At 39.6% G+C, this 23,873-nt stretch overlaps 1 protein-coding gene across 5 annotated transcripts in view; it reads left to right on the top strand.

Moving 5' to 3' along the window:
- The window catches only part of ARHGAP6 (Rho GTPase activating protein 6), a 316,497-nt gene that overhangs the window by 258,513 nt on the left and 34,111 nt on the right, over positions 1–23,873 (top strand). For all 5 annotated transcript variants that reach the window (XM_032100634.1, XM_032100635.1, XM_032100636.1 and 2 more), the window contains exon 3: positions 17,066–17,137. In XM_032100634.1, the coding sequence (XP_031956525.1) occupies positions 17,066–17,137 (72 nt within the window). The remainder of the gene's footprint in view (positions 1–17,065; positions 17,138–23,873) is intronic.

Genomic DNA, 23,873 nt, shown 5'->3' with positions numbered 1-23,873 from the left:
CACAAGAGTAAGTAAGTTACAATTTAAGCTTACAGTAGAAAATTCTTAGACCTTTCTTCTTCTTGCTACATCAACATTTCTTGTTTGCCTGCCATATCTTTCTTTTTGGTAAAGACATGTTTTCTATTGACTTATGCTCTTCTTGAGACTTATTTACTTGGTGAAAAACATGTCTTTGTTTGTAATCACATACCTTTGTCCTGCTCCTAAAAATCTCCTTCCAACTCATCTCCAACCTTTGCCTTCTCAGTTACTCAGCGATCACTGTTTCAGCAAAACATCTTTTATTCTATATCAAAACTTGCTTTCATTTCTACCTCATCCCCAGCTTCTACATTCACAGACCTTTCTGCCAAGCCTACATACCTTACCAAACTTTCATCCTCCCCAACAACTACCCCCTTTTCCTGTTGCAACAGACCCTACTAAAAAGTCTGTCCTCATCTTTCTTATAATCTCCCTTTTCATTACTAAAAGGCTACACTGAGGTTTCTCCAGAGTCTTCTTTCTCTGAGCTGAACAACCCCAACTCTGTCAGCCTGTCTTTGTAGGAGAGGTGCTCCAGCCCTCTGATCATCTTAGTGGCCCTCCTTTAGACCGGCTTTAATAGGTCCATGTCTTTCCTGTGCTGAGGACCCCAGAGCTGGATGCAGCACCCCAGGTGAGGTCTCACCAGAGTGGAGGGGCAGAATCCCCTCCCTCTCCCTGTTGGCCACGTTGCTTGTGATGTAGCCCAGGATGCAAGGGCACATTGCTGGCTCATGTCCAGCCTCTCATCCACCAGCACCCCCAAGTCCTTCTCAGCAGGGCTGCTCTGTATCTGTTCATCTCCAGCCTGTACGAATGCCAGGAGCTGTCCAGGTTCAGGTGCAGGACCTCATCAGGTTTCCATGGGCCCAGTTCTCAAGCTTGTCCAGGTCCCTCTGGATGATGACCCATCCCTCAGGTGTGTCAACCTCACTGCTCAGGTTGCTATCGTCTGCAGATTTTCTGAAGGTGCACTCAATATTACTGCTTTGAATGACCAGATAATGAATTTTTCTGTGTTTTAAGGTATACATCAGGAAGGAATAGCCAGTACAACTGAATTTTAAAATGTTGTAATACCATCTATTGAACAAAGTGAAGGTAATAGCTAGAATTAAAGTATGTCTAGTATTTAACTGTCCATCCTGTTTCAAAGTTTGGCACCAGTTTTGGCAACAGATATAAATAATATTTTGAAGTGGATATATATAATAGTAACTCTATCCGTCCATCATGCTACATCTGGTACTTTGGTAGGAGAGTAAGAGTCTACCATATTCTCAAATTATTACAGATTGGTTTAGGTCCGTTGCAGAGACAGTCTGAAGTCCATCTCATGTTCCTATCATTTTTAAATGTGTGGAATGAAAACTTATGACAAGAGTTTACAGGCAGCCATCCAGTCAATCATCACAGATGAACATCATAAGACTCTGCAAACTGGGAATTTCAAGTTTTATCCATGTGAAACTGGCTTGAGCACTTCGGGTATCCAAGAATACAAATAAAATAAAATTCCCTCACAGCCATCAAGTTAAAACCAGACTCAAATTAAAAACAGACTGTTAAACATTTTCTGTTTAAAAAACCCAAACCCACAACAGTGAGATATAGAACTAGTACTGTCTGAGAGAGCTCAAAGAGCTCTGTAGATCTGGAGAGATCGAGAAAAATGAAAGATGTACTCTACAATTCATCTACTTCAGAGAATGCCTTATGAAAATATTCACGAGTAGAGGCGAGTGGAACTATTTATGTATTAGAAGGTTTAGAAAGCTGTTTACAAAGTCAGACTTCTTTGTGGTCCTTTGGCTGCTTTTCAAAACTTGCTAGAGAATTACATTAGAACATGCATGTGCCTGCTGGGCATCTGCTTCCTGCAGGTATTTGAATAATTACATTTACTGGCATAGGTATTGTGAAAAGTAAAAATGCATTGTTGTTGGCTAACAGGTGTTTGTGCCAAACATGCGTGCGTGGAAGTTAAACCAGAGTACAGATGCCTCTGCCTTATCTTTACAACCACAGACATGCTGTTACTGGTTGCTTCTTTGTAGTGCTTCAGTCCTCCTATGCTCAGAAGGTCCCTTTGTCACAGCAAGTTCAGTTTACCTCTTCACACATCTGGCTATTCCCACACTTGCGTAGGAATGCATAGAATGTGATAACTCATATGTAATTCCTTTCCTTCGCTGTATTGTAGCCATTACCATTAATGAAGAACATTACTAACATCTCCTAGTAAAATATTCTGTGGTCACAGAGAAGGGATTACCTCCCACAGGAATTTCTTTAACCAGCATGTCATTTAAAATATGCTAAAGTTGCACTGTAGTAGGTAATTAGAAAGAATTCAAGTTGATCAAGAATTACTAGTTTTACATATATGATGAGATGCTTCAGGTTTGTTTCTTGTTGTCTTGTTTTTCTACCTTTTATCTTTCAAATTATGTAATCAACACTTTTTTTTTGCTCCCATGTTGTTGCAGCGGGGATTACTGCAACATGTATAAGAGAGTGAGGCCCGTGGAAAAGAAATAAGGACCGATTCTTGGTAGATGTTTCAGAGATGTTTATTTCTCCAGCCGCATGGCCGGGATCTGCCGAGGAACTGAGGCAATCACGGGACCCGAGGGTCCTTGCCTGTGCAGGGGAACACAAAACAACCAATGGGGAACGAGGCTGAGCAGGGGCTGGGAAACCCTGTGCCTCCACCCCAGGGTCCCCCCTTCCCCCCAGACCCCACACCAGCGGGGAGAACCCCAACACTTCACCCTTTTATTTTAACAAAAAGAGATTTAAAACTTAACATTGAAAACAACTGGATAAACATAAGATAACAAGAACAATTTCAAAACAAAACAAGCCCGCACCATGTGACCTCCCCCATTTGCCACCAGAAACTAGACCAAGAATCATTTGTCTTCCCTTCGTTAATGTGTTAAGTTGCAAGAGGATGTAATTTCCAGGCAAAGCATTACACAGTTTCTTTACTAATGCAATTACTCTGTGGAAGATTTTTAATTTGCTGATGTTCTAAATGGCACAACAGTACCATTCTGGTGATGCTTCTTTGCAGTTCATGTTTACAATATAGTGTGGTTTTTTTCTCATTTCAGAGAAGTCAATCTTCTCTTTATAATAGGAGAAAAAAAAATCATGATGAAATTCACTTTAGGTGTGCTTACAATTTGGTGATATTACAATTCTGCGTATGGCCTTGCACACAAGCAGAGAGAAAAATGAACCTTTTAAAGAAGGTCTTCACAAGCAAATGCTAACTCAGGTCAGATGGCTTCTGCAGAGTAAAACTGGGATCAGAGCAGAAGAGGAGCTCATTTTCTTCTGTTCATTGGTTCCAGGTATATCTTGAGCTGAGGGGTTATTGAATGAGGTTTGATAGGATCAGTTTCCTAAATACCACATGTTTATAATGACTCTTTCACAGTCCTATCCCACTTCACTGATCCTGAGTTTGGAAGCAATGGTAGGAACTACCAGGACATTATGAGTTGAGCAAATGGGATATTAGGTCTTCAACCCTAATTCAACTCTTTAAGCATCTGCCTAGGTTTTCAAAGTATGATGTGAACCTGTTGGTGAAGGGGCTTGAATAGGATTTCAGACTTAGGGGTCACATTCGGGTCTTCTCTTGTTCAAGAAGAGAGAATGACTGCTTATATTCTTGCCAGTGGCTGGAGGAGTTGTGGAGAGAGAGAATAAATGAAGAGAGCATTCGGGGTTATATGTGGTTTAGCGGTGATTATGCAGGTGCTTGGTTGACAGTATGATAATGGTCTTGAATGCCTCTTCAAACCTTGATGCTTCTGCGACATTTTGGAGAGAAAGAAAGTAATTCTTAACTTTACTGCTGAATCTGGTTCATTCATTTAGTTGTAATGAATATGATGAAAGGATGAGTTTAGAAACCTAAATGCAGTCCCAGTCATTTAAGGAAAGTCATTTTAAGGAAAGCTGATGCTGCTTGAACATGTGCTGGTGTATGTTTTTGCATGCAAGTTTTGTGACACATGACACTGTGCATCTGCTCACATGAAGTGAGGATTAGTCTCCTGCACAACTTGTTTTAGTAAGGTGAGTTTGAAGAAGCAGGGCTGGATAAGTGTGCGATTACGGACTGAGAACTGAGACTACCCTCTCTGAAATGAAAGAAAACATGTCCGGGCTTTCTGAATTTTTACCATTCATTTGTGTACTTTGCCCCCAGTACATTCCAGTTAAGCTCTGAATAAAAATGGGAATTAAGAGTTACACAATTCTCTGCTTCTTGTTTATTTTGGCAGGGTGTACTTCTTTCAATCTGTTTTTTGCTTACATTACTCGCCATTGTATTTCATTATTCATTTTCCTTAATGCTGAGAGTGACTATGATTTTTATCTGGGCTTGCATTTTTGTGAAGGCTCCAAACTGCTCCTTGTTTCTAATCACTGACCATGTTACCTACTTTATAGCTGTTGTGGCAGTGGAAAACATCTAAGTGAAGTGTACATTGTGGAGTTACGGACTTACGGACTGGGTGGTTTTGAACTGGCATCAGTGTATCTTCTAAGTGAAGAGGCTTGTTGCCACCCCTCTTAATGCCAACCTCTGCTGATTCTTCTCATATAAATACTGTCTCTAACACGGGCTTATGAATCCATGGATTTTCTTTCAATGTAGTAGAGTTCATGAAGATTATATTTAAGATATGTAAAGCTGAGATAAATTCTCCTCCTTTATGCTACATTAGTAAATCTTGGATATACTGTATCAGACAGACTGGTCAGAGATAAAAATTGTTTAACTTGCTGATTTTCAGATTGAAACTTCCCACCTGTGCCCTCCAATTCAAATCTTTCATGGAAAAATGTATTTTTCCAAGGATTCTTTTTTTCATCCTGAGGAAAAAAGACCCAAATATCTCTCAGTCTTGGGGGGGGAAAAAAAAAAAAGGAAATAAAATTGAATTAATGTTTTAAACTAGGAGAAGTCCCAGCTGCTGCAGGGTAGACATTGTAAGACACAGCCTTGAACTGTGCTACACAGGCATTTATCAAAGCAAAGGTGACAGGAGTTTTTCCAGGCAAAGAGATAAGAAAACAAGAAAAAAACTTTCCTTTTTTTTTTTTCCTGCCAGTAAGGAAATTTGCAGAAATTTTTTGTTGGGATTTTTCTTTCAAATTCACTTTTTTTTTTGCCACTGTTGAGACAAGAACAAAATGGAAATACATCAAGCTTGCAAGAATATAATTTTTCTAACATTGCAACAGGGGAAATAATAAATTATTTTCAAGACTTAAGTTTTTAGAGGGATGTTCCTTTTTTAATTTTTGCTGTGAGGCAGTTTTTTTATAAAAGACTATGCCGTGCTCAGCAAAGTGATTTCCAAGATTTGCTTGTATCACATAGCAGGTTTTACTTGTCTGTTTACATCAGGAAAGCTTTATTCAACTTAGCTATTCCATCAGTTAGAGGTGAGCTAATAGTTTTAAAAGCAAAACGTTTTACTCATTACAAAGCTCACCACAAACAAAAAAGGTTTGTCTTTTTTCTAAATTGTATTTCAGTAAATAGCTAGGAGCTTTGATTGAGAAGCAGCATGCATTTTCATTGTGCTGTGTGAACACAGAACAGAGGTAGAAAATGCTGTTATCTTCATGGGGAAATCAATGGCACTGATAATGTAAATATGAAAAAAATAGTGCATACCTTAGCACATTTAAAGGAAAGATTTGTGTAACTTCTGAGAACCTACCTCTTGTGTAGGTGTATTTTGTGGAGAGAAAGGAAGGGAATGAAGACAGGGATGGACATGGAAGGAATGCTTAGCTATGGAGCTCGTTGGGCATGAGTGCTGAAGGGCAGGAGTCTTTCAGTTCCCCTCACAATGAAGGGAAGAGATCTTGCTTAAATTCCTAAGATAAATAAAATATTACAATCTGCATTTCCATATATAAATATCATGAAAAGTTAGAGGAGACGGAGTCATGACCAGGGTTTTTTATTACTAGGGCAGTTGCTTATTTAGATACTGTCTGTTGTAGGTTTAGGGTACTGCTCTTAAGCAGTCAGATCCAGAGACTGCTGCATGTGTATATTTGATGTTATGTCCCATAGAGTATAAAAATTCTGAGACAAAAAAAATCCTATCTAATGTAGTTTCCTTAAGAGTACACTTGAAATAGCTATTGACTTGAAGTACATATAAATGTACTTGGTATTTTGTCTGCATTAGTGTCAGACATGAAAATCTTGGCTTTAATTTTAAAACGTTGATCATGACCATTGGCCATATTCAAAAGCTGAGACATGTGGCAGAAAGAATCAATGTTGCGAAGCAAAATACACAGAGGCTCTGAAACAGCTTTGCAAAATTAGGTGTATTTGGTTTTTTTTCTTTTCCTAAATCTTTGAGAGAACACTTCTGTAATAGAGGTATTCCTGGTTGTGTTCTGCCAAATCTGTCTTCAGCACTTCATGTAGTACTTACCCTTGATTCTGAATTTGCCAATAGTCGACATATCTGTCCAGTGATTCTATAGTGACTTAAGAATTTGTGCTTTATTATGGTTCAAGGCCAAAGAATAAATACCAATAAATATATGCCAAGGAGAAAGCTTTTGAACCTTTATTAAGAATACTGACATTGCAGCCTACTAGTTCGCATGTTCTACTTGCCTTTGGCAGAGCTTTGCCAACATGTAACACGGGTATAACATGTATCCTTCAAGTATCTGTCTTCAAAAATTTCAGTTGAAAATCAGACTTATTTCTGTTATCTTGTGTGTGTTGCTCCTTTCAGAAGTTCATTAGGGAAGTATTCCTGATGATTTTTTTCTTGTCTTAGGTAGAAAAATTTTCTCTAGTTTTTCCACAGGCATGATTTAAGTGGAGTTGTGGTTGGTGCCAGAAGTGTAATGTCTTTAGATACTGATTAGGAAAGATAAAGTGACTCCAGATAGATTTATTTTATCAGAGCTGTGGTACTATATATATCTTTGTATTAGGCTTTTACACTGAAAAGGCTGCCTTGAGATTTAATGGAGACCTAATCTCCTGCTGAAGGTTTTTAAGAATAGATTAGGCAGATGTCCATGTGACTCTATTTCTGTGCAGGAAGTCAACCCAAGTATTCTCTGCAGAGCTCCTCATGTCTTTTTCCTGTGTGGTTTACGTTTTCAACACCTGTTTCTGTTACGATTGATGATACAAAGGACAGGTAATTAATACAAAGAGACATTATTTGAAGTAAGACCCACTGGTCATTTTTCAGAGGGATAACAGCTCAGTTATCTGAGACACCAAACTGTCCAGTGAGAGACCTGCTGCACCATGATTTCACTTCCATGCACTGAGAGCTCCTCTCTCATTTTATTTCTTCATCAAGGCTCTGAGCAGGAGTATTGGGGACTAATTTAATTAGTCCTGGGGGAGTAAGTTATGAAGGCTGCTTTATTTTCTTGCATGGCTTCTTCTTTAAGGTGAGAATCTGAGAAAAGATGGAAATGATTCATAACAGCAAGGCAATGCTCAGAAGACAGTGGAGACCTGGGTGCCCTGAACCAACTCTGTGACCACTGGCTGGTCTCCTGAATTCCAGAGGGTTAGAGGAATTTCCTCTTCATTTGAAGAGCTCAACTCATGCTTACACTAACAGCAATGTGGGGGGGGAAAGGTCTGAGTGAGATGTAAAGAAACTTGGTTGCTTCTTCACCTGCCAATTCACTGCACTGATAGCAGTAAATCCCATACCAGTTATATGCTGGCGATTTTATCTGTTCTGCCCCTGGCCCACCCTGTACTGTAGGGATTAAAGGTAACTCTCCTTATCAAATCAAGAGTCATTTTGACTAGCAACAGCACCAAACTACTCTCTCTCCTCCACATTATAAAATTACTTTTTATTTAGGTAGTTGAGGCTAGGAGACAGTCAATTTCTCATCTCCCCCACGGCCCCCCCCCAGTGAAATGAAGGCGTTTTTAGAGCTCTTATTTGTATTTTTCTGTCTCAAACTATAGCGTCAAGGCTCCTGTTTGGTTTTCATTTGGTGTTTTTAATTTTTTTTCAATACAACTAAAATACTTCCATTGACTGTAATTGTTTTCATTTGTTAGTGTAGATAGTTTTGACCTGGTTTTTTTGACCAGTTCTAGTGCTGACAGTTTTCCTGAGTTATGAAAGCACTCCAAGAAGGGAGTGTTGCTCAGTCTTTCTGAAAGCTTTTAAACCTCTGCCCATCATTGTGATTTCTGAGTGTCTTCCACTTAGAAGGGTAGCAGCAAGGTCCCTGATGTATCACAGTCTATTTAAGTCAGGAATTTGCTTATCTTTGGAGATTAGGGAAACTCCTGTCACACTGTAGATACTGCTGTAATGTGAAAAAGTAGTGTCTATATTTTGTCTTGCACCTGCTACTTGACATTGCTGTTTCATGAATCCTGTCGTCAGTGTCAATATAGCAAATACGCCCTGAAGCCTAGAAGGAGTGGTTCCCTCTAATTTCAGTATGCCTAGACACATTTTTTACTTCCACTATTGACACAAGGCATGTGCTCCATCAAAAGACCTGGACACTCTCTCTGTCTTTTTTTGCAGGTTTTTTTTGGGGGGGTGGGAGGTGCGGTTTTTAATATCATTTTATTAGGTTACTGTGACTTGGGATTTCTTATGACACACGAAACCCTGTGCTAATGTAGGTGCTGCAGCGAGCAGAGCTGTGTATGAGTTGAAAATCTGAGTTTGTCTATGCACAGGGAAGTCAGACCTGGCATCCTGCATCTGTTCTCCCTTTCCAGGAATTTGCCTGCTTTTTCCTGCTCTCCACTGACAGCCGCGTACAAGGGTACTTGGCCTTTCCTTTGTAATCCTCTAAAGGCTGCCAGGTAGCTGTGCATGGGTATTTTGAGTTATTTCCATCATCCCTTCTATGTATGGCAGCAGCAGCCATTTTCCTCATTCTGGCATAGAAAAATATTTGAGTAACTGTTTATTTTCATGTCAAAATGAGTTTTTTCCTTAAGTATGGCAAAAGATTTGACAAATGAGCTCCCAAACAATTATAATTTAGTGTTCGGGTTCTAAAACTCACTGAATATTTTGTTCCTCAGAGCTCATGTAATGCAGCCATTTTAAATGTATTTATTATTAGTTAAAAAGTACTTACATGATGTAAAACTATATATGTTTTCATTACAGTAATGGCAAAGTAACTCAAGAGGGTTTTTTTCCTGACTTTTCCAACACAATAATTTCTAGTCAATAGTCCCAAATGCAAAAAGTTTAAAGAATACATTAAACAAAAAAATCAAATTAAAAGGGAAGATAGGAAACTTTGTTCTTGCTTTTGGTGTGGTGGTTCAAAAAATTCTGCAACTAATAAAAATTCTGTTATTTTAAGGATATTTATACATGGCTTGCACAAACAAGGCAGGCATCCACTTTGTACTTACTGAAATGTTTCTTTTGGTGCAGCTGTGCTGTGTTCATCTGTAAGACCTGCAGCTTCCTGCACAGCAGGAGTGCAGTGGCCTGGGCAGGCCTGAGAAGCTGCTCCTTCCCAGCTCTTCCCATTGCATGGGTGGGCTCTGACATCCCCCTCCCTCTGGCTGTGGCTTCAGGAGCCCTGACCTTGCTCCAGAGCCCAAATCCCATATAGGATATAGGTTTGGTTCTCACCCTTAGAATATGTTGCCCCTGCATTTGCTCACCAGTCTCTTCATGACAGAGAATCATGGAAGGACATATTTGAAAATACAAAAGGAGTTATTTCTTTACAATGTATATACTTGGAGACTAATTAAATCCTTAAACACACTTGGGAACGAATAGGAAAATGAAGTGGAAATGTCATGTTTTCTTATGATTCCTCTAGCCACAGGAGCTGAGTAGCATTTGCTATCTGAATTAGAGCGGTGACCAAAGTAAGTTGTTGTCATGTTGGTGGTCTTGTGTTTTTGTTTGTTTTTTTGTTTGTTTGGGTTTTTTTTGTTTGTTTGGGTTTTTTCATTGTGAAGAAAAGGTCATACCTATCCCACTTCAGTTACAGTCTGTGTTTTCTAACGTGCAACATTTTTAGTTCAACAAGTTGGTCATGGCTCCTTCTGACAGAAATAGACCTTGCAAATAGGTTTCAATAGAAATAGTGCATTTTTCTGGATTTGAGTCTAGTTTGGAACTACACTTTTCAAATTTGTTTTCCTAAAACACAGGGCTGTCTACTATAATATGCTCAGCTAGTATAAATTGATTTATCACCTTTGGCTTCAGAATAGCAGTGCAGTATGAACAGATGTGTATCAAGAAAATAATGTAGGGTTGATTGTTGGGTTTTTTTAAATTTGTATCAGAACCACAGGAGGTGGTAAAGTGGAGGTATTGTAAAATGTTATTTGATTAATAAAACTATCGTTCCTGTAGGGATGCAGCTTTCTTTTGAAGTAGGAAAGATTTCCAGCAGTTTTGCCTTCTAGGCGGGTTCCACGGAAACGTATGAATACTTCCTAAATAAATAATTTAATTTGTCTAACAGTATGACCAAATTCTTACTGTTCAGCAGTAAAGAAATTGTGTATAATGCAGCTTTTAAATTTCCAGCAGCTGAATCACTTAAACCTGCACAACTGGACTTCGTAATTCCTCTGTGTTTCATTTTAACAATTAGTAGAGCCTTAGTCCAGCGGGACTGAAGCCTAGGTCTGAAGAAGATGCACTAGCAAGTTACTGAAGACTGCTGGGGTGTGCAAGAGGTGAATTAAAAGTACACTTTTATCTTGTGGTTGTGGGTTTTTTCAAGTGGTTGTATTGTATGCACTGTGTGTTGCTGAGAATGTTGTTTCCTGTGCAATCACCTTTCCCCACAGCTCTCCTGGTTTCTTGCCGTTGCCCTGAGAAGGGTTTGGGTCAGGTGCTCCTGCCTGGAGGGCTGCAGTGCTCCGGCCCAGACCCCCCGTGCACAGCCCAAGGGGAGGGACATCCCCTCTCTTGAAGAACTTCAGCTCTGCCCTTTTCATGCTGTTTCTTCTGCCATAAGCATATTCATCAGGAACTTCTCAGAGAGGGGAATGCCGAAGCTTGTTTGCTGCGTCAGAGGAAGCAGCGTGTAAGAGGAAAGCTGCCTCTGATGTGTGTGTGGTGCCTTTGGTGAGCAGCCTGAATCTGGCGCTGTGGGCTGAGGTGAACCTCTATGAGCCAGCTGCCACCTGGAAGGTCATGACTGCAGCTGAGGGATACTCATGAATGAATATGGCTTTTCTTGCATCAGCTGCTGGCTAACAAGCACAAAGAAATGCTGATTTGAGTCAAAGTGAAATAAAGCGAGCGAATGGGCCATAAGGAAAAATGGGACAATAGTCCAAGGCTTCTGAATAAATAAAGTTATCTGCATCACCAGTGGAGATCTTGTGTGTGAATGGCTGAGGCAAAGGGTGAGAGTGATAAGAAATACCTGAAGGCTTAGGCTTCCCCTTTTCATATTGTGTTATGTGCCAAAATCTGTGGCTCCTGTTTCTCTGGTTGACTTTTTTTGTCTTCCATCATTGTTGCAGCTGGCAGTGCTCTGGAAGTTACTGCATGGGGACAGGGCATTTCAACATGTTTTTATAAATAAATGTTTCAAGATGGACATTTACAGTCACAGAAATGGCTAAGTAAAACCAGCACCCTCTTCTTCAGCAGAGCAGCCCCAAGTGCATATTCAGAAATAAATTTGCTTTGTATAGTGACCCGAAGAAGTAGCTGCAACCACAAACACTGTGCAACTGTCAGTGAATGAAGTGCAGTCTTGTCTTTATTGTGCTCTGTCAACAGAATTTAGCAGTGTTTTCTGATTGACACTCTCAATTACTTGCAGTATTGCGCAGGCCAGAGAGACTGCAGCTTGACATTTAGCACGCAGGCTGGCTGTGGGAGGCTGGCACTGGGGAAATGCGTTGCTCTCGACGAGTGAAGTGAACCAATGAGTGCTCAAGATAGGTCAAACTTGGTGCTTTTCAGTTCCATTGGTAGTAATTTTCAAGACAGAACTGATTGCAATTTTAGAAGGTATATTCTGTTTTTTTTTTCTTGAAATGCTGTTAGATCCAATTACTAGTGGTTATTAAGAAAAATGGCCATGAATAGAATTAGAATTACTGTGAAGAAGTAGTTTACAAATCTCACAATATCAACCTTTTTATCCGTTCTGATAACTGAGCTATGGGTCTGATAATAATTGCTGAGGTAGCTCCTCTTTTTATACTGTGTGAAAATAACCTTGAATTGTAGAACATGACAAATATTCTTCCGTAAATGGACAAGAAACTCATTTCTCTTAAGCAAAGGAAGTTGCTAATAGATGGGGAGGGAAGTTCTCTTTGTTCTACAACACTGTCAGCGTCACATCATCTCTTCTGTCAAAAGCCCACTGAGTTAAATTAGTTTGAAGGATTTGTGTGAATTTATTAATTATGTTTTTGATTAATAAAAGGTGTCCTTGCATATAAGTAACATAAAAGGAACATCCATTCTTTTAGATAATCCACCAGCCCAGGTATAAGGAAAGTGCTGAAGAATCCTGATTTTGTTACAGGTTCACTTCAAATGTATTTGACAGGGTGTTTTTTCTGAACCGTAATACTGTAATAGTGTCCCAGAATTATGTACAAAGCTTGGATGCTGTTGTACTTTTTTACTGCATATTATATTAATTATTGAAAAATATATTGGATTAGGATTTCACAGGATATTGACAATTCAGTGACACAATCTGAAACTGCTGGCCAAGAGTTCCTGAATGTTAACTTTGTGTGCCACTGTGTAATTTTGAGCTAATTCCCTATACCTAATTTGTGATGCTTTAGCTTATGCTGAGCAACACTTCTACCTACCAAATAGACTTGTTGATTTCCATAAATATAAATTGACTAAAGAAGTACTGGAAGTAAACAGTAACTGGATTCAGCCTGCACTCCCTCTCTTTCAGTCATATAAGGTGTTGGTAGGTGGTCTCGTGCAAAGAAACAGAACAATAAGTTTAAAAATTTACAAAGTTCTCTTTCTTTCTTTTCATTTTTTAAACTGTTAAAGCTGAAGTTTATATATCCTCAGTGTGAAAATTACTTATTACCTAGATTGTAGAACCATGGTCTCATTTGGAAATTTAGACCGTGAAATGGTCTGTAGAAAATCTGAGATTTGATAGTGTAAATGCTAAAGAAATAGTGTTAGTGAGGATACTTCAGGTGAATTTCAACTTTAACACAAAATATTTAAGTTTTGATAATCTCAGAAGTCAGATTGCTCAATGCTTGTCAAAAGTCAGTAGATCAATACAAATAATCTTGTATTCTGTAGGCTTTGTGGTTCACTGACAGAGTCCTAAAGAGATTTTTGAAATAGAAAAGTCTTTTTGGCATTAACTGAACCTGGAAGTGCTCACCACTTTGGAAAAACAGGTCACGTAGCAATTTAATGTGCACTCAGGAGTTTGATTCTAGACTCTTGGTCTTTTAAATATTTATTGTGCTAGTCTTAATACATAGAAGCCCAGGGAGTGATGTAGCATTGCAGTGAAAAATGCAGCAAACATATAAATTAGTAAGTACTGAACAGGTCAAGTCCATTTCTGAAAAACAAACTGATCTGCACAGCTGCCTGGATAGGTGCTCTTCAGGAAAAACAGAGTGGGCTAGCAAAGGAAAAAAAATGCAGCTTCCTTTGCTTTGACCGTTGTCATTTGAGTGTTTCTCTAGTCTTGCTGATGTTCTTGAGTGGAATCTGTTGAAGGAGGAGTGTATTGTTAATCTACAGTAAGAAGACATAAATTGACAATTATATATACAAAAGACTGGATAACAGCCCAACAGCTTTTATCACTATGTGGTTTGAACATTTCCAAAGTGGAAATTAAAAATAGTAGTCCATCCATACCTAATAGCGCTTTGCAATATAGCTAATAGCTTTACAATACTATTTTGCATAATATTTGCTAATTAATTTAAAAACATACAGTAGGTATTAAGCATGGATAATAATGCTTTGCCACTTTCTCAAGAATATTTTGGATATTAATTATGTTCTCAAAGCCACACTGCAGCTAGTAAGTACTAAGCATTATAATTGTGAATTGGGTTCATTTAATATGTAAAACTGCTGGAGTTGCATAAGTCTTTAAATACATTATGAATATTTCAGCAACGTTCATGCCTGATGTACCCTGAATCAACAGTAATTTCAAAACGTGTTTATATGTACAGTGTATAGACTGCAATTTATCGTGTCTCTTGCTGGGGAGGAGGAGAACTTGAACTGACCTGAGACCTCTTGGCAGATCTTCTGAGCTTTAGCTTTTCACTGAGATTCCTCTCAGCCTTATTTTCATACACAACTCCTTTTTTCTTGCCGTGAGGTAAACTGTAAATGTAAATGATCATAGAAAAACACTGCATTTTACATTAAATTTTGATTCTTTCTCTCATTTTTTTATGTCTCAGTAGACTTCAGTGGGATGTCAGAATATCAATAAATGGGTTTTTGGAGAGTAAGGCTCTGTGACTCCAAAGAAGTGTTAGTCATCCATCAAAAAGCTTCTCTGAAGCAGTAATTTGAATTTATAACATGGAAAATAATTAGAAAATTATTTTATATGTATAAAGCCAGAACACAATGGTAGCTGGGAACCTTATAAAAACAAGCTGTACTGTCAGGTGTATATAAGCAGGCTACCAACTATTCATATTGCCAAGAGGTGAAAGAATTTCTTTTATAAACTCAATCTTAGCAACAGGAAATGTCAGAAGGTGTGAAAAGTCTGATCTTTTAGTCAATCAAAATATGACTTTGAGTTATAACCTTGTCACGTGGCTAAGAAAAAAGGAAAATCTAATCATAGACCATGTCAGGTAATGAATTACCACCATTATATTGCTGAACTCTCATCCAGAATACCTTCTCAATAGTCAGCCTTATTTCAGAGAGATGAATTCTCACTGGAGCAGGTGTGGGCAAAGGCGAATTAACATAACCAACACATGGCAATTCTACCTCGAGACAGGAACCGAAGATCCTAGTTAAGTGAGTGCTGGGAACCCTTCCATCCGGCAGGGCTGCTGGTAGCCTGGGGTGCATAGGGAGATCTTTGCCAGCAGATCAAGGGAGGTGATCCTGCCCATATTCTTGCCCTCAGTGAGGCCACATCCAGAGTGCTGTGTCCAATTGTGGGCTCCTCGGTGCAAGAGAGACAATCAGCTACTGGAGAGGGTCCAGGAAATGCCTACAAAGATGATGAGGGGTCTGGAGCATCTCTCTTATGAGGAGGGACTAAGGGAGCTGGGTCTCTTTAGGCTTGAGACGCCTGAGAGGGGGATCTCATCAGTCCATATAAATATCTCAAAGTTGGGTGCCAAGAGGATGGTGCCAGACTCTTTTCAGCAGTGCCCAGCAACAGGACAAGGAGTAATGGCCATAAAGGAAAACACAAGAATTTTCACTTCAACACAATGCAGAACTTCTTTACATTGAGTGTGGCAGAGCACTGGAACAGGCTCCCCAGGGAGGTCGTGGAGTCTCCCTCTCTGGAGATGTTCTAAACTTACCTGGTCAGATTCCTGTGTCACCTGCTCCAGGTGACCCTCCACTTGGGGGGAGTGGTTGGACTAGATGATCTCCTAGGAAGGGACTAGAACTGCCTTCCAACCCTCCCTTCCATTCCGTGATTCTCTGGTATCCTGGAAATAACTGCAGAGTGCGAGTGGAGTCGGTCCAACCACCATTACAAAAAGTAAAATGAAATGCTACTTTTAAATTAAAAGGATATTAATTGGCTATAAAAAAGTCAGAATTTGTTGAGCAGTCTATCAGGTGATGTTCTGGACTTGATTTTTAGTAGGATTTGTGGGAAAAGTATGGAGAAACAGCTTGTATTCTCTCATGACCCCTAATTGCAAAGATGAGAGTTCATCAACAAAGATCCACTTCACTCCTCTGGGGTATGTTCCTTCCTATAAAAGACCACTTAAGACACTTACTTACAAAACTAGAAAAAGGTGTTGAGACAGATTATTTGGTGACCCTCTTGCCCTAAAAGTGAAATGGATACAGTGTGCTCATTTTTGAGTTTTTGCCATATTACAAAATCAGTAAGGAAAAGGTACATGTTCATTAAGCTTCATCTAGAGCAGTGTCTAGCATATCAGTTTCTGTGGCAGACCCTTTATATTGCTGTGAAACTTGGAAAATTCAAAAGGTACAAGTTAAAGCAGGCCCTTGACTTAATCCCTGGTATTTGTTGAGACCTAATAAATAAAATGCTGTTTTGTTCACTTTTCATTATGAAAGATGCTGCTGAAGGAAATAATGATAAAATCATTTTGATATAATCATTTCAAGAACCAACCTGCCTCTGATATTGCTTAGAATCTTCGGTCCTTAATACCTTAGTGGAAACTTGGACAATATATCGATTGTCAGAACAATCATTCCTCTGAGACTCTAATCCATCTGAACCAATCTGGACTTGCTGTACCCAGCTGCCAGCTCCCCATATGAGTTCAGATCAGATGGGTCATGAAGGTGGTCAGCTATCACCCGTGGATACGGTGATATATGACTGGTATGCAGAACTTTATCCTGGCTGTTAGTAATCCTCCCTTTCCAAATACTACCTTTAGTTCCACGCCTGAATCCCAGTCTTGTGACCATGGATGAAGGCTACCCAGTACCTTGTAGGTTTATGGTGCTTTGCTGTCAAGAGCACCCAGCAAAAAACCTCCATTGTTAACTCTTCAGTGACCACACATGTAGATGTTCCCAGCAGCATGTAGGGGATACATTTGTGTTCCCCAGTACAGCCTCAGCGTTCGGGCGAACAAAGGCACCCTCCTTTGGGCCAGAGGACTGTGATGGTCCCTAGTCTTCGTGAAATGTGCCTCACACCCTCCCTGATCCCCAGTGCTGTGACCGTCTCACTCCATGTTCCTACAGCTTGTGCAGCAGTTTGTTCAGTGTTACTTCTCTTCACTTACTTCCTTTTTTTGTTTTCTTTTTTTTTTTGCCTCTCGCAGATGGACAAAAGAGGAAGAAGTCATTAAGAAAGAAACTGGACTCTTTAGGAAAGGAGAAGAACAGAGACAAAGGTAAAATGAGTACATATTCAGTGGTCGGGTCTTAGTTTTGCATATGAGATTTCTTTAGTCTGAAACATACTTTTTAAAGTAGGAGAATGTTGTTGAGCTGATAAACTGTCTAGGTATTTATTTTCAAGCTGAAAAATGTTTTATCTTTTCTGTTTGACTTTAGTGTAACTCAGATCTCTTCCACTGAAAGGTTTGGTTTTTTGGTTGTTTATTTTTTTTCCCTGAGAAAAAAAGGAAGACTTAAAGGACTGCATCTTTTCTCCATTGTTTTTTCTCCCCAATTTCACCATCCAGTGCAAATGTGGTCTGGCAACATGATCCAGTTCTTCACCTGCATTTGCTCTCTCATCTTTCAGTTTACGAAGCACATAAACCCCGCACTGCCCAAGCGAGTCAGTTGGTTTGCTTTTCTTTCTTTAACCTTAGGAAAATAGACATTGTTTAAAATATATGAATGCTTCAGTACTACTGATCAGTTGGATTTTAATAACCTCCATGTGACATGGATTTACAGATATGGTTGTACTCTTTTGTTTGGAAACTAATCAGCTTTATGGGCTGGGTCCTAATCCAAGACCTGAAGTTGACCTGTAATTCAGAGCCATTTGAGCCAAGTCTAAATACTGAGACACTGAAAAGTGTCTGTGAAATTGCATGTAGGTAATTGTGCATCTAATTTTATGTTCACTTCTGGAAAAGAATTTCTCTAAAAATGGTAGTAAAACTCTGTATTGATATCCCAGTTTCACAAACATGCACACAAATGCAGGAAATTGTGACAGGAGATGTGACCTGGTTACTCTGATGTGCTTACTTTTAGTCTAGTTTAGCAGAAGAAGGGAACTTTGAAATTCCACTGAAAAAATTAACATCCCCATTTCAAAGTTACTTTAGATAGTTGTTAAGAAAAAAATATTTTTCTTCTAATTTTTTATTTGATGATTTTAAATATGTGATTATTATTTTCTTGATTTAACATTGGTTATGGTAAATATTTGTATTAATCTTTCTAAAACTGACTATCCCCTGACACATTGGTTTGATATATCTAGTGGCTTCCTGTGTTGTATTGCAAATATCAACGTTTTCATTTGTAACAAGAATTACTTGAAATATGACTTGAGCCCACATGCAGGAGTCATAATGATTTTATAGCCTCTTTTGGGGGAAAATCTTTTTTGTACTGTCCTATTAATGCATTACATTTGGCTACACTGTAATTAGTGATTGTTACTATGGTTTTTTCTGATGTTTGTACAGTTAGAAGTGCAAAGTAACTTCGTTCTGTGTAAAACCTGCCCTCCTTTCAGTGCATTTGCCAGATATTGATCTTAATAGGACTTGTGGAGTACTCTTCTGCATCAGAAAAGGATAACCACATCCTGCTTTTTTTTTTTTAAATGATCTGTGTCTCACAAATATTTGATGTACTGAGAGCTTTTATCTTTCCTCCCTTATGGGTAGCATGACTTTGGTAGTCTCTGTTGAAAGTTTCTCTTCAGAAGCTCTTTTGAGAGTTAAAATACATTTTGGGGTTTTTTCCTCACATTTTTCTTTGCTGTAGCAGATTTTAACAATGATAAATCGCTTTGATAATTCACCAAAGACAGAATTTTGCTGTGTCACCCAAACCTGATGGATCTTTGCAATTGCACTTTCAGAGCTCCACCAATGCTCTTTGGTGCAGTGCCTTGAGAAGCAAGTGTGTCCTTTTGGTGATAGATACAAATCCTTAACCCAAAGTTGGTCTTTATTCCGCTAAATTCTCTGTTGCCAAAGATCTTTCAAACAATAATTTTCTTACATTGCCTTGCATTTTTCTGTATTTCCTTACAGCCATGTTTTATTTCAGCTGACCTCTGTTTCCAGTAATTACACAGCTGCACTGGTTGAGCAGTTCCAGATAATATTAGTTTCTGCTATTACACTTCTGTTCAGGGATTTTCTTGGGTGTCTACCTTGCATGGTAGCATTTATGCTTCATTCAGTTAGTAGGTTTGGGGACATACTTGATTTTTATTCTGAAGGGTTTTCTGAGTGCATTTTGCCTTTTAGGGCTCACTAGTTTCCACGGTGAAGGTCAGCACTTTGTACTTATTCATCATTGTTTAAATTTATCTACTTCCTGGTTTTCAGCCTTGCTCATACTATCTGGTTAACTATACCAAGCATTTTTAGAAATCACTATGCTGATTCTCTTAATTTTAATTCCTTTTTTCTTATTGTAATTTGAAATTCATGTTTCAAACATATACCCCTCTGCTTTTATCCTTTTTCTTCCATCTCTCACTGTCTTGTTCTGAGTTACAGAGACGTTTTACATGTGCTCTCCACTTATAAAATATTATAGGAGCACCCTCTGAGAAGAAAATACCCCATCACTTCTCAAAGAGTAGAATCTGTATTTCTCTCCTTCCTTTAGGAAAAACTTGGGCTGATCAATAAGGGTCCAGGAAATTGGAAGGAGTCAGGTTCTGAACAGGTTGTGTTAGCAGAGTGAAAAGAAAGGCATATTTGCTCTTACTTATTGCCAACAGCAATTAGGCAAAAATATCCCAAATGGCAGCATATGGCATCTTACTTGTCAGGTTTTCTGGCAATGGTTGGTTCTGGTGTACTTTTTTTCTGCCCCTCTAAGTTGTTAAAGAGCATCTGTTTCTCAGGTAGTTGCTGAGCAGAGTCTTAGTGCATGACAGAAGAGGGAATGAACAACCAGGATTTCTGGTTTGTGCCATGGAGACCATCACAGTGGTTGAAAGGTGGCGGTTTTCCTGTGGGAAGCAGCAGCACCAGCATCTCCTCCAGCCTCAGGAGTTAGGGGGGACAGTATTTGCCCAGCTTTCAGCTGATGAGTTGGCTCTGGAAAGAAAAATATAAGGCCTTGTGCTGCTGGTCTCCATAAAGATGAGCCTGCTATGCTCACATCAGAATTGAGCCCCACCACGTTCCCTGTACAGTGGCCTCTATGTCACCTGAAGGAAGAGTTAACCTCCCTCCACATGCCTTTCACAGCAAGCTTGTTCTGTAAAGAGAGTATCTCCCATTTCTGGCCAGCCGGTCCAAGACAAACACTCCTCACTGTGAACGTGGGTGTGCTAAACAAAGGCTGGGAGCACACGCTTACCCACCCGGGCAGGTCCCCAGTCCTCATGCCTGAAAGGAACGCCTTCCTTCTGTTTATTTTGGGGAGTTTGTGGTGGGTTTTTTTAGTAACTAGTCCAGCTGCACTGTTGTGAGGAGAAGAAAACAACAAGACCAGGCCACAGGACGTCGGAGGGGAATCAGGGAAGCTGATTTCCAGACACTTCATACAGAGGAGATGCAGCTGCCTTAATGCAGACTTCATTTCCATCCCTTCAGCATCACTTTTGTAAACACAGTTGCAGTTGGAAGTGTCATTAATTCCAAACATTTTGAGTTTTCTCTATCCCAGCCTGGGAGCCCCCACATACGCAGAGGGGACCACGTTGTTAGGTCCTGCCCAGAGTATGTGCCACCTGAAATCCCCTTTTGTAAAGACAGACTGCTGGAGGTTAATTCTGACAATCATGCAGCGCCGTGTGATCGTGTGTGTGGGCCGCAATCAAAGATAACAGGGATGTACCTGGCACAGGAAGCCACAGAGGTGGAAAGAAAGGGCCACCATGCTGGTCACCAGGGATGCACGATGGAGGCCTCACTGCAGCTCTTGCCTGGCAAACCCTCTCCTTTAGCACCAATGTGCACTGAACTGCCCCCGGGTGCAGGTTTCTGGGGTTGCTCTCTCTGGAGAGGTGTCACCTCCCTCCAGTTTGTGCCAAAGACTGTTCTTCCCCCCACCACCCCACCAGATGTCTATGCTTAAAAGGCACAACCAAATGGAACTACTCATTTTTGCTAGGACTGTTGGGAGATTTAATAACTTGTATTTTAGGACTCAGTCCAATCTGTGGAGTTTTTGCTGTCTAAACTTCACATTTTATTTAGATGGATCAGTCAACCTGTCTGTTAAGTTAGTTTCAGCAACCTGTCAGGCTTCTGAAGGCAAATAAAGACACTACAGTAGAATTGAATGCACTTTAAATGAGTTTCATATCTTTATTTTGTCCCTTTTGATATCTGTCAACATCTCATTAAAAGGGGAGAAATTGTAAAAGAAGTGTTTTTTCAATTGTTTTTACATCTCTCAGTGATTCACCAAAGCAGGATATAGCAAAACTTGCTGGATGCAAACAGACTAAACAGGAGAGCAGCACTCCACCCAGATATTTAAGCAATATTTTCAGCTTCTATCATTCAAGGGTTTTTGCTTTACCCAGCCTGCTTGTTATTAATGGCCATCATGACCCTCGATCCTGCTGTCTACATACGTCTCTAAACATTGGCTTTGGCTGCTGACAAACAGTACTCAGGCTGGAGGAGCAGTGACATGTCCATGCTGCTTGGAGTAAGACATTCTCAGGATGCTGTGCATGCTGGCAGCTGGATCCTGTTCCCTTATGAATTCAGTGCTAATTCTGACGGCAGCAGAAGCGGAGTCTTTTGTCCGTCCCGTGCCAGTGATCTGGGTGTCTGCATAAGCAGGCCTACTTTTAAAGTACACACAGGCATTCCTGAGAGAGATGCCTCCCAGAAATTACTTGTCCTAGAATACTTTATCAGTAAACCAACTTTGTTTTGCCTTGGTTTCAGTAAACCGTACAGGTGAATGGAGATACCTGCTCAGAAATAATAATCACTTGTTATGTGATTGTTTGAGTAACTAAGAATCATCCCTTTTGCTGATGTTTCTGTGTGGAATGTAAGTAACTGGCAGGTTCATCTGTGGGGCCTTAGCAGAGCTGCAGTGTGTGCGGGACTTCCTGATAAAAGGCCTTCCTGGTAACTCTGGATTATGCAACTCCAGCAGTAGATGTTTGATTTTTCTTCAGTTCAAAATTTTTGCAAGTCTCTTTTGTGTTTACTTACCATTCATGCTCAGTAAATTAAGTTGTATTTTTTAATGTTTGCCTTTGTTCTCAGTAACTCAGCCTATCGTGGTATCCATGTGCCTTGGCACAGCGTAAGGAGAGAGCTGAATAAATGAAGTTTGTTTTATTGTGGTTTATCAGAAATTGGCTTTTTTTCAAGCCTTTTCAGTGCCCTACCATGCTTCTGTAAAAATCTTTGAATCATGCTCTCTAGGCATAAAGAAAGGGTTTTTTAAGCAACACTGTATCATATTTTATATTAAAATCAAGTAAAGTACCAAATAATCTCTTAATTTTTTGTAAAAAAACCCCAGACATACTCCCAGAAAAAAGCATAAGTGATCAGGAGGGCCTTATATCACTCCTTGAAGGTCAGTGAGCTCTGAGTAGTTGAAGTGATTTTCAGCCACAGAACTGATGCTGAGAACATTGTCTTATCTCGAATCTCATGGAGTCACTGCAGGTTTTGGAGAACCTTGAGATGGAAGGAGTTTTGCAGTTTCCATTATGTTATGAGGTTTCTGTTTTCCTTGTTTTCTGCTTCCATCACTGTCCCTTCAGATCTGAAATAACTGATTTCAGTTAGCAAAACAGAGTTACCCTATCTGGCTAGCTGGGGAGATTGACTTAAAGACCCCCTTTAAATACCCCTTTAAGAGCATGTTATTCCCTGATCTCTATTCCTGTCATTTAAATAGAGGTGGGACAAACACCTTAGTAAATCTTGGTCACAGGATTTTAGCAGCCCAAAACCAGCATTTACAATGTACTTAAGAAAAAACTCCAAATGCTAAGGAGACTAACCATAGTTAGTATTCACTTTATTAGTATTGAAAGACTCAATAGAATCTAGAATATAGACCTCACTGGTTCCTAATAGACTCTTATGTTTTGTGGGATGAAAAGCAGTTTTCACCAGCTGAAACTTCAGAGAAGTCTTTTAAACTTTATTTGGACAGGGTGACATGAGCTGAAGTAAGCTATAACCATGTGGGTCAACATCCTGAATATTATCATTTGATTAGCAAAAAGGAGGATTTCAGATCACTGAAAGTCTCATTTGATCTGGCTGGGAATTTTTCTGTGACATGCTGCTTTTTATTAGAAATGGTGATTTACCACCAAAGAAAGATTTCTTAGGAACTTATCAGTTTCAATCAAAATTTTGTTAAGAAACTGGCCTCAACTGCAAGATTGGCTTTCTGGTAAGAGAAATTATGCACTTCTCCAAAATATTAAATTCTCTCCTTTGCCAGTAAACACTGAAAACTGGAGTGTATTAAAAGTGCTGCTAGCTAAGGATACGAGTCTGCGTTTCCAAGCTGATTGCCCAATCTGCCAGGTTGTTTCACATTTTTACATGATGCTTTCTGCAAAACATCTTTTTAAACTGCCCAGTCTCTTCATTGAATGGTCAATTTTTTGTTGAGTTTAGAGAGAATAACTAACTTGGTAGCTTTGGCACTCAGTACGTATACAACAGACCAAGGTTTGAGCCACTGCTTTAAGGTACATTTCCTCATACAAATAAAACCTCTCCAATAGTGGGGATCCCCAGCCTACAGCTATAAAGAGGCAGTTGGTCCTTTTACCTGCATTGTGAGACCAGAGCCTCAAACCCACACATCTTGTGTCTGAGTTAGTGCCCTGCCTCTCCCATCCGTGGGGTTGCTAATTACTTCACATGAGTACAGCTTTTCTTTTTTAATGAATCTGAAATGTCAGAAGTGCTAACATTCACTCTAATTACTTGTTCAACAAGGAAGTTTTTGGGATTGAATGTTCCT

This window comes from Corvus moneduloides, chromosome 2, assembly GCF_009650955.1.
Source record: "Corvus moneduloides isolate bCorMon1 chromosome 2, bCorMon1.pri, whole genome shotgun sequence".
In the NCBI taxonomy this organism is placed as follows: Eukaryota; Metazoa; Chordata; class Aves; order Passeriformes; family Corvidae; genus Corvus; species Corvus moneduloides.
Note: the sequence above shows the minus strand (reverse complement) of the source record. Positions and strands in the feature narration are given on the sequence as shown.